At 41.5% G+C, this 15,380-nt stretch overlaps 1 protein-coding gene across 1 annotated transcript; it reads right to left on the bottom strand.

The window, feature by feature from the left end:
* Window positions 1-1,337: 1,337 nt before the first annotated feature.
* pln2 (phospholamban 2) lies at window positions 1,338-7,223 on the bottom strand. Its single transcript, XM_080422317.1, has 2 exons — window positions 7,088-7,223; window positions 1,338-2,378 (listed from the first exon to the last, which is right to left on the bottom strand). The coding sequence occupies exon 2, from the start codon at window positions 1,942-1,944 to the stop codon at window positions 1,783-1,785; it is 162 nt and encodes a 53-aa protein (XP_080278443.1). The 5' UTR covers window positions 1,945-2,378; window positions 7,088-7,223; the 3' UTR covers window positions 1,338-1,782.
* Between the last annotated feature and the right edge of the window lie 8,157 nt (window positions 7,224-15,380).

The following is a 15,380-nucleotide window of genomic DNA, read 5'->3' as shown; positions in this document are numbered from 1 at the left end:
ATAAAATGAATATCAAATATCTAAATACTGAATCAAGCAACTCTAAGCTTCTTTCTCTCAAAATGACCCCAAACATGTTTGAAAGTGAAATATATCCCTTTAACGGATCTAAATGTGGGTTTCAGATGTTTAATCTCTTTGACATTCACCAGATGTCTCCAGACACTTAACAACCACTTAAACCCATTGACCTCTATACAAGGTACGCCGGTGTTTCCCTCTGTACCAAATCTCTTTGTCGAAAATAGCAGATCTACAAGATCTTGTAAATCGGCTATTTGTGGCCACTGTTTGCCCCAGGATAAGGATGCTAGGTTTCAATGGTTAAAATAAAAGGCACTGGAAATTCATGCATCACTCACTTATAGTCACACCAAAATGCATTTAAGTGCTATTTTGTGCACCAAGCGGGTGCTATTTAGGGTAAAACCCCCTTCAACTGTACGTTGAATTACAATATTCTGCTATTGTTTGTTTTGTTGTTCGCATTGCATTGTGATTCTGTCGTCATTATTTTAGCTTTCGTTACCAGGTGCTCGTCGCTATATGGAGGGAAAGTCAATCCCTCCATATATCATAAAGTCATCCTAAATACCATGACAGCATTGGCAGGATCTGAGAAAAAATATGAATCTAATTAATCATGATAAAAATAATGAATAAAACAGTTTCCCTAATGAGTGATCATCACACCATGCAATAAAACAATCAAACTGACCTTTAGAGAGGCTAAGGTAATAAATAAAGACAAAATCCCGTATGTGGATTGGAACTCATCCAGAGTGTGTTTATCTCCAACTCTGGTGTCTTGAATGTGTTTCATTTGAAGCGGATTTGTACTTAGTTACGTGCCGACGTCACACACCAAAAATAGCAGATCTGCAAGCTTGTAGATCTGCTATTTTTGATGTGGAGCAACTGTCGTATACATAAGTAGAATTCACACTTGCATAGAAACCAAACGTCCACCATGCACTCGGCCAAAGGGAAATCCATTTTTTTTTTTTATCGTGGAAAGATTGTGCAAATCTTTGAATATATATATTTTTAAAGCGAACATTTGGTCAAATGTTTTGTTCCAGTGGACCTCCAGAAGCAAAGATTTGAGTTACGACTTTTCACGATTTTTCAAAAATAGCAGATCTACAAGCTCGTGGCGCGGCACTCGGTGCCGCGCCACGAGCTTGTAGATCTGCTATTTTTGAATAGCCAACTGAATGTGAGAAATCTAAGATGACACAGATGCTTTCCCGGTCTTAATGGGTTAACTTTCCTCATACAGGCATTTCAGGTTAAATAGGAGAGCAACAAGGCATGTTTTACTACAACGCCAACGCGGTCAAACCGTCCATTAACCACTTAAACCCTTTATATTTAGTTGAACAGAGGCGCCCCCCCCCCCCCCCCCATAGGGCTCTTTACATGGCACCTTCCTGTTTTCCCTCTACAACTAAATTATCTTTGCCAAAAATCGCCAAATCCACAAGCTCACAATGCGCTGCAACGGGATGCGCTGTGAGGATTAAAGGGACATTCCACCGCGCCTCAAGCTAAACCAGGCACATGCAACTGAATAAAGAAGGCGCTGGGCTGGAGCAACTCGGATGATTGGTGCCTTTTTTATTTTAATAGCATTAAGGGTGCAAAGCACAGAGAGAAAGAAAAAAAACGACAACTTTTCAACGTCAGATTACATCTTCGTCAGGTGACGTGAGCTTGTAGATCGGCTATTTTCGCCCCAAATGTCCCCCCCCCCCTCCCCCCTCCCCAAAGTTCACGTGCTCAGCTGCTGAGCAGGACGATGATATAAATGAGTAAGAGGCAGATGAGGATGAGGGTGAAGTTGACAAACAGCTCCTGCAGGTTCCTCTTGGTCTGAGGGCTGACCTCGATCTGGGACGCCCGGCGGATGGCGTTCTTGGTCATGTGCTGCACGCGCTCCATGTTCAACGCCTCCGCGCTCGCTCGCTTGCTCTAGCGGTGGGTGGGTGGGTCGGGGCGGTGATGCAGTTGAGTTGTACAGGAGGCGGTCGGATGGACAGGTTGAGGAAGATGAGTTGTTTCCGGGGTCACATGCACTGGGCCCTCTTTTTATTGGGTGTTCTGACGCAGGGTGATGTATATAGGATACGTTTTTTCCGGGTGCTCTGACGCAGGGTGATGTCTAGGATCGGTTTTGGCAGGTGAAGTGGGATTACTCAACGGGATTACGCTGGACTTGGCTGGTTGTTGAATGGAATGGATCCAAGACGGATTAGTGGACTTGGTTTGATAACGTGTTGTCCTGGGTGGTCGTTAAAAACAGACGTGATAAGGTGGCAGCTGGCTTGGCTTGGCTTGGCTTGGCTTGGGTTGAGTTAACTCCTTTCTCTTTCGGTCTGGGAAAGGGATAAAAGATAGAACAAGAATGAATAAATGGATGGATAAATGAATGGCTGGATGGATGGATGATACCTTATTGGTGTATAAGACACCGAAACATAATTATGCAAAATGTACTTCTCAGTAACTGAAATGTTATGTTAAATGTAAATTAACATTTAACACTTTAACAAGCATACCTGGCTGATTTAAACCACTTAAACCCTACATACTTTTTGTTCCCGCAGAGGTCTACACTTTGTGGAAAATAGCAGAAAGCATTATTAGTTTGATTATAGAACGCGTACAGAAGGTATCACAATTGCTCATGATCACGACACCAACACCAGTAGCTGTCCCATGATCATGATGAAAATAGTCAACCATTCGTCACAGATAGCAGATCAACAAGCTCACAACATGTCGCACAATGAGATTTGGTCTAGATCAAGGGTTCCCGAATTTCCAGGCCACGACTCCCCCCCAAAAAATAATCATATTTGAACTGGGGACCCCCCACCCTGACAAGCACTTGGAATTGCAGATAGATACCCTGTATACACGTATACTGTATGTTGGTTTGTTTACTGTTGGGTGAGAAAACAATGGGGACCCCCCCAAAATAATTTGGGGGCCCCGAACCCCAGTTTGGGAACCACTGGTGTAGAGGGGGGAAAAAGGAGCAGACCAAGTATAGAGCCCTGAGGCACCTCGGTCAGCTAAGTATATACTGTTTCAATGGATAATAAAAACAGGCTAATACCAGTTCTACCAAGTTATACATCAATTGACCTTATAGTAACATGAAGTACAATCTGGGAACCCAGATCCAACTGAAAATGAAAAACAGCGACCTCTGCTGTTTGTTCTATGTCTGTTCAGAATCTGTTCTTGAGAGATTACATGAAGTATAATATAGTGTCTCTAGATGTGTCCGACAATACAACCTGCCTGTTTATGACCATAAGTGGAATGACAACAGACGTTTCAGCCGCTCCACCACACGCACGATGACAGCTTCTTATCATAATGCATAGATAATAAGCATAAGAGTGGTGGGAAAAGTACTCAAATGTCTTACTTGAGTAAAAGGATCAATACTGCAATGTGAAAGCACTCTGTCGCAAGTAGAAGTCCGGAATTTAAAAATTTACTTGAGTAAAAGTACAAAAGTATTGTCATAAAAATGTACTGAAACTTAAGTATCAAAAGTAGAAGTACTAAAATGTTTGAAAATAGCCGATCTACAAGCTTGTAGATCGGCTATTTTATAATGTAATAATTTACATCTGCAAAGTAACTAGTAACTAAAGTTTTCAAATAATTGTAGTGGAGTAAAAGTACAATATTTGCCTCTTAGATGTAGTGGAGTAGAAGTAAATTAAAAGTATAGACAATTGGAAATACTCCAGTAAAGTAAAAAAAATTACCTCAAAATTGAACTTAAGTACAGTACTTGAGTAAATGTACTTAGTTACTTTACACCACTGATAAGCATAGCTCTGGTTGAGTGGACCTGTAATGAAGTGCTGAGCAACGCATAATGCATCGTTAGAGTCTCCATAAGCCTTCATAAGGTCTTGTGAAATCTCATGTCAACGGTTATCGTGCATTGCGCATGTATCTCTCCGTTTGTAGATAGGCTTACTGTACGTATAAGTCATTTTTATAAGATTAAAACAAATAATAATACATTTCTTACACATAAAAGCACTCTTACTGTACTTGAAGCTGTCATAAAGGTGTTACATACATGGCAACCACTCTCCATCCATTATGTTTACACAATGCAGTGGTGGAAGACGTACTCACATTTTCAACTGAAGTAAAAGTACCAATGCCACAATATAGAAATACTCTGATACAAGTAAAAGTTCTGTATTCACATTTTACTTGAGTAAAAGTTCAAACCAATTGAACATAAAGTATCAAAAGTAAAAGCACTCATTATGCATAAAGCCCCATTTCAGGTTTCAAAATGTATAAAAAATATGTTGAAGATAGCAGATCTACAAGCTCACGTCGTCTATTTTCAAACAGCCAAAGTTTAAATAGGGCTGAAGTGGTTAATGTATGTTTTTTTTTATAATAATCTAAATCTGCAAAGTAACTATAGTATCTAAAGCTGTCAAATAATTGTAGTGGAGTAAAAAGTACAATAGTTGCGTCTGAGATGTAGTGGAGTAGAAATATCCAAAAATTGAAATACTCAAGTAAAGTAAAAGATTCAGTATTTGAGTGAATATACTTTAAATGTTACATTACACCACTGCCATTATGTTTACAGAAGGCACCATGGTGTTCAAAAACTCTTTATAGCCTTTCATCTGAAATGGGTATATAGTGAATATGAGCAACTGTGAACCAGACCAAATAATGTCAATAATGCTTAATGAATGCATAATGAAGGCTTATAGGAACTCTTGTAACTCAATATAATAATATAATTATAATAATAATAATAATAATAAATACACTTTATTTGCTATACAAATACAGTTTATTATTTATTATTATTATTATTAATATGGCCTCTCTGTAATGATTCATGAAGGTGTCTCTAATGCATGGGCTTCATATAAAGTATGTTGTTGAAAGATTATGAATGGTCTTTCTTCTCACAATAAGATCACATACTGTTTTAGAAGTGGAAAATTCCAAACTGCTAAAAGAGACAGTTATCAATGATGGCATTTTATTTTATTTTTATATTTCCACGATGTGTTGTGAGTGTTTAGATTTAATTTATTTTCTTTCTTATTTTTTGTGAACATATTTATTTTTTATTTGCTGATGGTGGAATGGTCATGTTGCAGTCAGTACTACTGTATTACTGCAAGTGAAGCATGCGTCTAATAATTGCCTGGTGGCAAAACACCAATCCAGAAAAATTCAAAGTGAAACAGCAGAGTTTTAAAATAGCTCACAGAGCCTCGTGTTAAGCCTGTTTACAATACAGTCTGTGAGCTCTAAGCCATCTACCACTAGAGACCGCATTGTGTGTGTGTCATAAGACAGTGAGATACCAGTCATTCCATAACTGTGTGTCTAATCACTGCGCGTCAACACCAGTAGCTGTCCCTTTTAACACCGATGGAGACACATGCCACATGCACAGACGTGCGCACACACACACACACACACACACACACACACACACACACACACACACACAACCTCTTTGTTTGCAAAGAGACAGACAGACAAATTGATGTAGAAATACACAAAGATATTTGACTTCTGTTAATGAAATGTGTTCATTTTGTTGTCCATCGTCAATGACTCCTCATCTCTAGCGGTGATGACGTTCAGCTACAGGGACTTAGGTATTGTAGTTTAAATAAACTTCAATATACTACAGTAAGTTCCATTAAGCTGAATGTAAGTGCAGTCTTGGCCAACTGTCTGGTAATAATTGCATTTCATTTCTGTAGCGCCGTTCATGTTGCAACAACATTGTACGTATGTCACTCTTGGATATCTTTACTGTAAAATGTCTCTATTGATGTCCTGTGAGACTGCAAGCTGTCACCCTTCACTTGTCCCTGTTGTATACTGTCCAACTTTTTTCTTTGGAAAGAGCTAAAATAGCACATTTAAAAGCTCACAATACGTCGCATCACAATATGTTTTGAGCTTGTAGATTGGCTATTTTCTCTTAAAAATGTGTGTTTAAAATAGGAATCGCATTGAACAAATGGATAGCACAAGGTATCCCTTGTGTGTCTGCTCAGTGGTGGAAGAAGTACTCACATATTTTACTTAAGTAAAAGTAGCGATGCCGCAATAAAAACTGTTACAAGTAACAGGCCTTTGTTCAAACTGGACTTGAGTAAAAGTGCAAAAGTATTGGCATGAAAATACACTTAAAGTACCAACTGGAAATACTCCAGTAAAGTAAAAAAAAATACCTCAAAAATGCACTTAAGTAAATGTACTTAGTTACTTTACACCCACTGTGTGTAATGCATTGCTTTTAGTGGCGATGCAGTGTCTGAACCGTCTGGACTCTTTCACTTTCAACATATTCTATAACCAGATGATTAACTGACATATGAACTACACAGCCTCACTGGATGACGTTCAAAGGAACTAAACTGACCAACTAACTAACTTATTAACCACCAGTTTAGCCCATTTAGAACCGGGAACGAAGAATCAGTGTCATTTTTAGATTTCTTTGGGCTGTTAAAAAATAGCAGAACTACAAGCTCGTAGCCGCGCTATGAGCTTGTAGATCTGCATTTTTTCTTTCTTTTTTTTTATCGTGGAAAATGTGTGCAAATCTTTAAATATATATTTTTGAAAGCTAACACTTTTAACTCTGTTAAAACTTCTGAGGGTCCCTGGAACTAAATATTTTGAGATGGGGGTCCACGCGGCCAAATACATTTTAAAAATAAATAAATTGGGATTCAGAAGACGTTTCTAAAATCCCCAGAACCAAAGATTTGAGTTACAAATGTTCGCTTTGAAAAATATATATTGAAAGATTTGCACAAAATAGAAATCTAAAACATGACACACAGATGCGTTCCCGGTCTTTATGGGGTTAACAAAGAACCTAACCCAGCTCACCAACTAAGTGATAACATTACTGCACAGTCAGTTCCTATACACATCAAATCCAGAGTGTTAATGTGAACTCTGAAAAGCACGTCAGAGTTGTGTTAACACTGGATGTTTAATGTGTAACGTTAAAAAAATAATAATGGTGCTCCTTTACCTTTCAAAGTGAGAGTAGAGTTGTTTGATGACGATGAATGTATGTCAGATAGTTGATGTTGTCTGAGGGTGAATGACTCCTCTATTGAGGAGAGGAGAGGAGGAGAAACAGAAGAGGAGGAGAGGAGAGAACGAGAGAGGAGGGGAGGAAAGAAGCAAGGGAGGAAGAGAGGGAGGGAGGTCATTGCAGTGAGAGGAATGGGCAATGTGTGTGTGTGTGTGTGTGTGTGTGTGTGTGTGTGTGTGTGTGTGTGTGTGTGTGTGTGTGTGTGTGTGTCAGTGTGTGTCAGTGTGTGTGTGTGTGCGTGCGTGTGTGCGTGCGTGCGTGTGCACGCACACCCAACAAGTGAACCGATTCCATTCCAGTCTTATACAGCTTACTTTGTATTCCATTGTTAGCCTAAGCTCTCTGCATGATAAAACAAGCGCAATCACCTACAATACTGTGATATATTATTAACACAATATAGTAACACCTATAAGTAACTATTACAGCCTATGGCAGGTAGCATAATACATATACTTATGTGACTACAGTAAATATTACTAGCCCGTAGCACTTGCCGTAGCACTTGACGACCTTGCAGGCTTATGCAAAGGTTAAAATGTAATCTATGTTATATAGACAGATGCCAGGTTCATTTGTTGACCTGGCATCCTACAGTTTGTATAGTTTCAATGTACGGCATATTTATTTTTTGATATTTTTCTGTTTAGACTGATAAACGTTATTGGTTTACCTATGATCCTAGATTACCGTTATTATGCATGTGATGTATTACCTCGTGTTTACCTTGCTTACTGTAAATCGCTCTGGAATAAGAGCGTCTGCTAAATGTCTAAATTGTAAATCTAACTTGTATAATGTAGAGAACCTGACTATCAGAACTTTGACTGTGTAGATAACATTACATATGTGCTGTTGCTGCTCTCTTATTTTTAGCGGTGCCAGCCGCTCTACATTTGACTGTGTGTGTCCGTCCGTCCGTCCGTCCGTCCGACGGCCAATATGCAACACATGCGCCACTTCAAGATGTAATCGACACGGTGATAACAGCGAGAGACGTTGCGGACAAGCCGTAAAATCCAGACTGCTCACCAAAGAGCTGTGTGGAATTTCCCATTATCTCTCCCCCATCCTGACATCAAAGATGAAGACAACAGATCAGGAAAGGGGGGGGAGAAAGCCAGGCCAACCAAATGGCCACATACACACACACACACACACAACTTCCCCCCTCTCTCTCTCTCACACTCTTTCTCCCTCTTTTTGAGCGCATGGAAAATTATGTTTTCACCACAAAGAAGACATTACACGTGACCTCATGGAGAGACATGTGGACAATAATGGACAATAATGTGAAAATGTAGTACTATGCTGTATTTCCAAATGTATGCCTGGTGTTTAGAAGTGACCGGGGCCTGACCCAAGGGGGGCCCATGGCTGACCTGGGTCATAAAATTCACGGAAGGGTTCTGCTTCCCCTCCCGGTGACTCAGAGTCAGCAAATCCCACAGCAGATAAGGATTTAGCATAGTAATGACATTTGACCACACTTCAAAGACATTTTAGGGTATATAGATCCCACACTGACCACACTCTTCGCTAAAAGCCGCCAAGGGATGAACCACCCCCTGGCTCTCCCATCACCAACCAACCAGCCTTCCTAGGGCTCTTCAACACGGAACCACCAAGGAGGAGGTCGAGGTCCAGGCCACTGCAACCCGCAGCCGCGGCAAGAGCAGAGACTGATCAGAAGGCCTCCGCTCCACTCATCTCCATCGCACACGCACCCGAGCCGTGAAATGCGCCCTTCTCCAAGAGGACATCACCGCGGTCAACTCGGCGACCCGGCCTCCGCCACCGTCGACGCCAACTCAGTATTACCTTTACACTGAGATTCCCGAACTCTGAAACCACTCGCTAGAACCAGTGCCAAGTTGGGCTTAGAGCGCGGCTGTGTACCTTTCTCCCGAACCCAGAGTCTCCGGACTCAGGCCCCTATCCAGGGTCTAAAGGTGTGTTGAACCATTTTGATTTGTGCATTAATCTTAAGGCGACGTTACTGTGTTTACCAGAGAATATCTGTTATAGTTGAGCATAGCTCAGAAGGTTTTACAATAATGCATCTCCAATGCGATTCCTTCTTTTACTCTCTGTGACTTTTTCTCTCTCCTGTTTTCTTATCTCCCCACATTAACTCCATACACAACATAAGTTTCTGTTTCCCAAGCGTTGCTTTATAAATACTTGTAACGGTGAAGTCTGAATAAACCCAATTTTATTGTGACAAGGAAAGTAATGATGTGTGGTGTCTTTTGTCCGACCAGTTAAAATGTATCTCTCTCTGATTAAACAGACATTTATATAAACCTGTCCAAGAACTCACGTTACATTACAGTGACGTAAGATTCAATAATAATAATATATACATATATACCTATATGTATGTATTATTATATTGTAATTGATTCATAAATTATATTTATATGGTTTATGAGCTAATTACGTCCTGTGTTCATATGCTGCGATCTCATCCAGTGTCATGATCATTACAGGTGGTGCCCCGTTATGCGAGGCAGGTTTTTGTCTTTAAGCAGAGAGAAAATACTAGACTGTGTTGACAAATGATACCAAACATCTACGTTTGAAAACAAACGTGGGGAGCAGTAAGAGAAAAAACCAACAGAACGCGCACCGCGCTTGGATAGGATGTATGTCAGCAAAATTACCGTGCCCTCTTTTTAACTAAACCCTGAGTCCCACTGCAGGCAGTGTGTGCGTCAGGCAATAGAAAAAAATAGAGTGTTATTTCCCCCCGGAGATAATAAAAGAAAAAGTATTCTTTTAATGTGAGTCCAGCACTCAAAAGGTTGAAAAATATTCTTTTTAAACTAGCTACTTAGAAAGAGCCTTTCCCTTTTAAATTCTGACAAAGTTTTTACCAATGGCCAATTTATGAATAAACACCGACACTCGATGGTAATTAACTCGAGCCGGTAATTATAATAAGAAGAGAAAGCGAGATTAGTTAACACAAATCTAAGCTAAACCAAGGTAAAATTACGTCAAAACTGGACTGAGATTTATTAACTTTTGTAAGCTTGTTATAATCTCTAGTATCCTCTTAGACCGTTTATTAAATCGTCTATGAGACGAGGATCTCAAAGTGAACCGCTACTGTAATGCTTCAGCTCACTTAGAATCCTAAAAAGCTAACAGATCAGATAAAGAAAAAGAAAAATACTCGTACTTTTATTTTTCAAACTGGTCCGTAATTTAACTGGTTTCGTGACGATTGCTGAGTGAAAGACTGGGATCGTGTTTGGCCACAGATAGACTAAGAAGCAAAAGACAGCGACAGAGCTGTGTGTTTTTTTTTTCTCTGGTCAGAATAACAGAGCCCATTCACAAATTCTCCAGCAAACGCCATCTTGAATTACGTAAGCAGACCCCGCCCGTTGGCAACGTGACAGCACGTACCACGGACACTAGGAGCGTAGGACTCCTCCTCCACCAACTCTGAGCTCCACAGAAGCCAGGGAAAGCGGGCTCCCTTTGTGCGGGTACTTCTTGGAGTAACGCTCCAAGTATCACGCACACTGCACTGTCGATCAAGCGACAGACACCCTTATGAGTTAATAACTATAAGTAAGCCGTTGTTAATTTTGGTATCCTCTGAGACAGTTTAATACAGTCTCATGAGAAGGGGAAATTCGAGTGAATCACTATTATAGCGCTTAATAGTCACTTAAAATCCCAGTAAAAGCTTACAGATCAGACGAAGAGAAAGGGAATAACCACAGTCGTATCCTTTTTCTCTTCAAACTGATCCGTAATTTAACTTGTGCCGACATTGCTGTCTGAAGGAAAGTCGTGTTTTTAACACAAAACAGCGCCAGGCCTGTACAACCTGCTGACTGATCCTCTCGTGACAATTCAGTTGGCGCCATTTTGGATTGCGTAAACACACCCCTCCCCCGTTGATAACGTCACAGCACGGGCAGAGGCTTTGTGGAGCTAAGAACTCCACCCCCACTACAGTCGAGCTCCAGTGAGAAATTCACTTGAGATAAAGATCTGTTGTGGTGACGTTGTGTGAAGACAGACTGGTATCCAGTGTTATATTTGGAGGTTGTAGCGATAAACGGTGCGTTCGAATCGGCGAGAGTTTGACTGTGAGTTGACAAACAAAACCGGAGTGACAAAAGTTTCATCTGGGTCATTTGATTGACAAATCACAGACAGAGCCTGGTTGATCCAAACCCAACGGACCATATTAATTTTCTGAGTTAAAGTTTGAGCTCGTTTTAAAGTAAAGGGTTAATAAGTTAACTGCTTAATTCGGAAAGTTAATCTTAGTTCAGAATTGGAAACAGATTATTAATTTTTGTTCCTTTGTAAGAGGAAACACAATAAGTCTGAAGATTGCAGAGTATTTTCGGCTATAATTCCCGGAAATTTTTCAATGTTCCGGTTTCTAAAGATACTCTGCAGATTGTTCACGTTTATTCTGAAATTTCTATAAATGGATAAAATTATTTTTAAAAAAAAATAAAAAAATAAAAAATTGATTTTTTTTTTTTTTTTTTTTTTTTTTTTTAGAATTTGGATTAAACAATTTTTTTTTTGGATTAATTTTTAGAGATTGAATTTAGTTAAAGTTTAAAAAAAAAAAAAAAAAAAACTTTTTCTCACTTCTCTCTGATTAGTTTTTCCAAATTTTAAAGAAAGGTTTTGTTTCCTCTCTTCTAATCTCGGTTATTTTGGGGAAAACCCAAAGGAACCTTCAAAGACTTTTCTCTCAATCAAAGATACTTTACTATTCGAACCGAATAAACGTTTATTTAAAAAAATAAAATAAACTAAACTAAGGAACCTGGGATTAATAATCCCTCTTAAATTTGTAGGTCTCAAACAAAGCTAAACACCTCAAAATAATTATCAGGGAAACCTTGTCTCATCTTCACACGGCCTACTAAGTACAATTCCACTGTTACTTCACCAGTATTGCTGCATGTACCACTCCTTCTAGTTTTGTCCAAAGTAATAGCTAACACTAGCTGAACGTATTTGGACCAAATACCAAACCCTAGTAGTCGCTCCTTTCGCCCTGTCCATTAAGATGGCCTCTGTGAAACAGGTCGATGAGCTACAGGACAAGGTAAAGGATTTGGAAAGTAAAGCTGCTTTGCTGACAACAGCTGAGCAGGAAATAGTACAGCTAAAAAACCAAATTGCCACGATGGAATTAGCCGTAAAACAAACTCCACCTTACCCCAGCGCAGGGCCTGGACAATCAGGTCCCGCTGACGCGAGGATAATTCAGCTAGAAACAGAGGCGCTCGACCTTCAAGACCGCCTCTCTGAAGGACAATTAGTGAAAACTAGACTAACCCAAGCACTCCTGGATGTTCAAACTGATAACACTGACTTTCAAAGTCAAATTAGCAACCTGCGGAATGACGTAAACGTCGCCCAGGGTACGGTAACTGTCAGAGAACGCCTCATGGGGTCCTTAAGGGCGGAAATAGATGGTTTTACACAGGAAAGGCAGGCATGGCATAAATACATCTCAGAAACGGACAATCTAATTGCAAAATTGAGACATGATCTGGAAGTCTCCACACACCAGGTCACTAGCCTAAAAATTGAAAGCCAAATTGCCAGCCATGACTTGACTAGACTAGCACATAGGGACACTGTTCTCCCGCCAGGGAGAGAAGTACTTCCCCCGTCAGGCGGAGCCCCGACTCCCCTACCGGGGATCCACCCTATGTACACTAGCCCAGGTCACGCTCTGCTAAATGGTAGTCAAACCTTTCCAAATACGGGGAGCCACCCTCCACCCTTTGTAACACCAACTGTCCAAAGGTATGAGGCGCCCCTCCCCTCCGGGCAAGCCGGCCTGAGCCTGCCGGGGCAAACCCAGCCAGTGCCACACGGTACAGGTACTCCCCCAAGGTCAGGAAACGGAACGGTGTCACCACGCGCTAACCCAGCCGGTCGACACCTAACCACTGACAATCTGAAAAAACTTGCTAAATTTATCCCTCGCTTTAACCCCACAACAGATGGGGACGTGGATACCTACACCTATTTGGAGGACATTGACTACCATTTAGAAGAATATGCCCCTGTCACGTCTGAAACCAAATTAAGACTCATTACGCTAACCTCCAACCGAGAGGTCAGCAGTTTTGTTAGACGGCAGACAGAACAAACCCGCCAAGACTGGCAGGCTATACGTGCGGCAATTATCGAGGAATTTGCCGACCACCAAAGCAAGAGTGGTATTACCGCCGCCATAGGCGTTCGCCATTCAAAGGACGAACCTATTAACGTATACTATGCAAAACTGCGTAGAGCGTACTTTGGCGATCAAAATCTACCCAATATGGAAGAAAACGAATACTTTAAAGCCTTGTTCTTAAGTAATTTGCATCCTTCCATTAAAAAGCAAATTCCCCTTGGGGTCGAACCGAGACATACGCAAGCTAACAAGCTCCGCAACCTGGCCCGAGAAGCGTTCGATAGAGATCGCACTAAACCCCAAGACCATACGGTATGCCCAATAGAAAGCCTTGAACTTGAGGGGGGGCACCCTCGCACAGACAGGTCCAACAACGGACCGGGTGACTACCCCTCACATCAAGAGCAAAACGATTGGGAACAATATGAAAGGCAAGACGGCCGTGATCAGTATAGGAGAAGCGACCGCCAGTCTCCCTTCTGGAGCCGACCTCGCTCCCCCTCATACGACCGCGATCGTCCCTCCTCCCAAGATCGTAGTCCAGACCGCGGTCGCGCGCTCTCACGGTATAACTCTGGGACAAGACCTGGATTCCCTGAGTTGGTACAACAGCTCCCAGCTGAAGTCCCCAGAGAATCACGATGGCAAAGCCCAGCCCGTGACGACAAGAATTTGAGAGAACCTAATCACTTTGTTCCAACGTATGCTTCATATGACACCACTTCACAATAGTTCGTGTTTCATCTAAAACATCAGGGGGGTCCGGTATATTTTTAACTTTTTGCGCATAGGTTTCTCAAACTTTGTGTCAAATGTTGAATAATGGTTTGCATTATCATTCATAAAACGTGACCAACCTAAGGGGGGGCACGACGATACATACGTCAGGGTTACCACGCCAGACGTGGTGGCCCACAATGACAGCAACCCCGACCTTTATCTTGACACCAACAAGGCCCAAGCCTGTTGGACGTATGACTACCTTCCCACCACAAGGTGGGATGACCGCCGTGTGTGTTGTATTTTGTTTTGAAAAAAAAAAACCTTTATATACATTTTTGCTTTGACATTTTATTCTTACACTTTTATAGACATTTTTCTTTTGCATTTTAGTTTACTTTAAGTCAAAGGTAATTTTGGGTGCAATACCCGCCCAAACGGGCTCTTGTTTTACTGTTATAAAAATCCCAGCATGCGATCTTCCCCTTTCCTCCGGAAAGGCAAGCAAACTAAAACTTTAGCGCATACTGAGTGTGGCCCTACTCAAAACCACCTGTTAGGTTTCAAAGAAAACCCTGTAGGTTCAGTTAGATGTTGGGCTAATGTCTCATTGGCACTATGTTTTTGTTTTTTTATTCTTTCTCTGTTTTTCTCTTCTACTGGGCCCCCATAGAGATTCAGAACCCCATGTAATACCCTGTAAACACTGGCCTTGGCCAGAGTTAACTCCCCCGGTTCTAGGACACAGACGGTCCTGATATCAGCATGGTTTTATTGATTTCTTTTTGGCCCCATTAGAACCTTCTTAGCCAACAGCCAAGCCCGGCGGGCTAAGAACCCCATAGAGAAAGAACACCTTTTTTTCCCTCTCTCTCTCTCTGTCCTTTCACCTCTGTGCCTTTACGTAGGATGCATGCCACTAGACTATAGCAGTGTCGCCTTAGGGTTATTGCCAAGTCTAATGGTGGCCGCCCTAGAAGGCCAGATGGAATGTGTGCCACGCTGTGTGTTCTCTCCCTGTTATCCAGTCGCTGAAATTCTGGTACGCCAGCAGAAGACCCTGGACCTGCGGTCCGACCTTCGCTGGCCTAAATGGGGGTTTGTAATCGACACGGTGATAACAGCGAGAGACGTTGCGGACAAGCCGTAAAATCCAGACTGCTCACCAAAGAGCTGTGTGGAATTTCCCATTATCTCTCCCCCATCCTGACATCAAAGATGAAGACAACAGATCAGGAAAGGGGGGGGAGAAAGCCAGGCCAACCAAATGGCCACATACACACACACACACACACAACTTCCCCCCTCTCTCTCTCTCAC

This window comes from Gymnoscopelus braueri (assembly GCF_963280865.1).
Source record: "Gymnoscopelus braueri genome assembly, chromosome: 24".
Lineage (NCBI taxonomy): Eukaryota > Metazoa > Chordata > Actinopteri > Myctophiformes > Myctophidae > Gymnoscopelus > Gymnoscopelus braueri.
The sequence above is the reverse complement of the archived record's forward strand: the minus strand, read 5'-3'. Positions and strand labels throughout refer to the sequence as shown.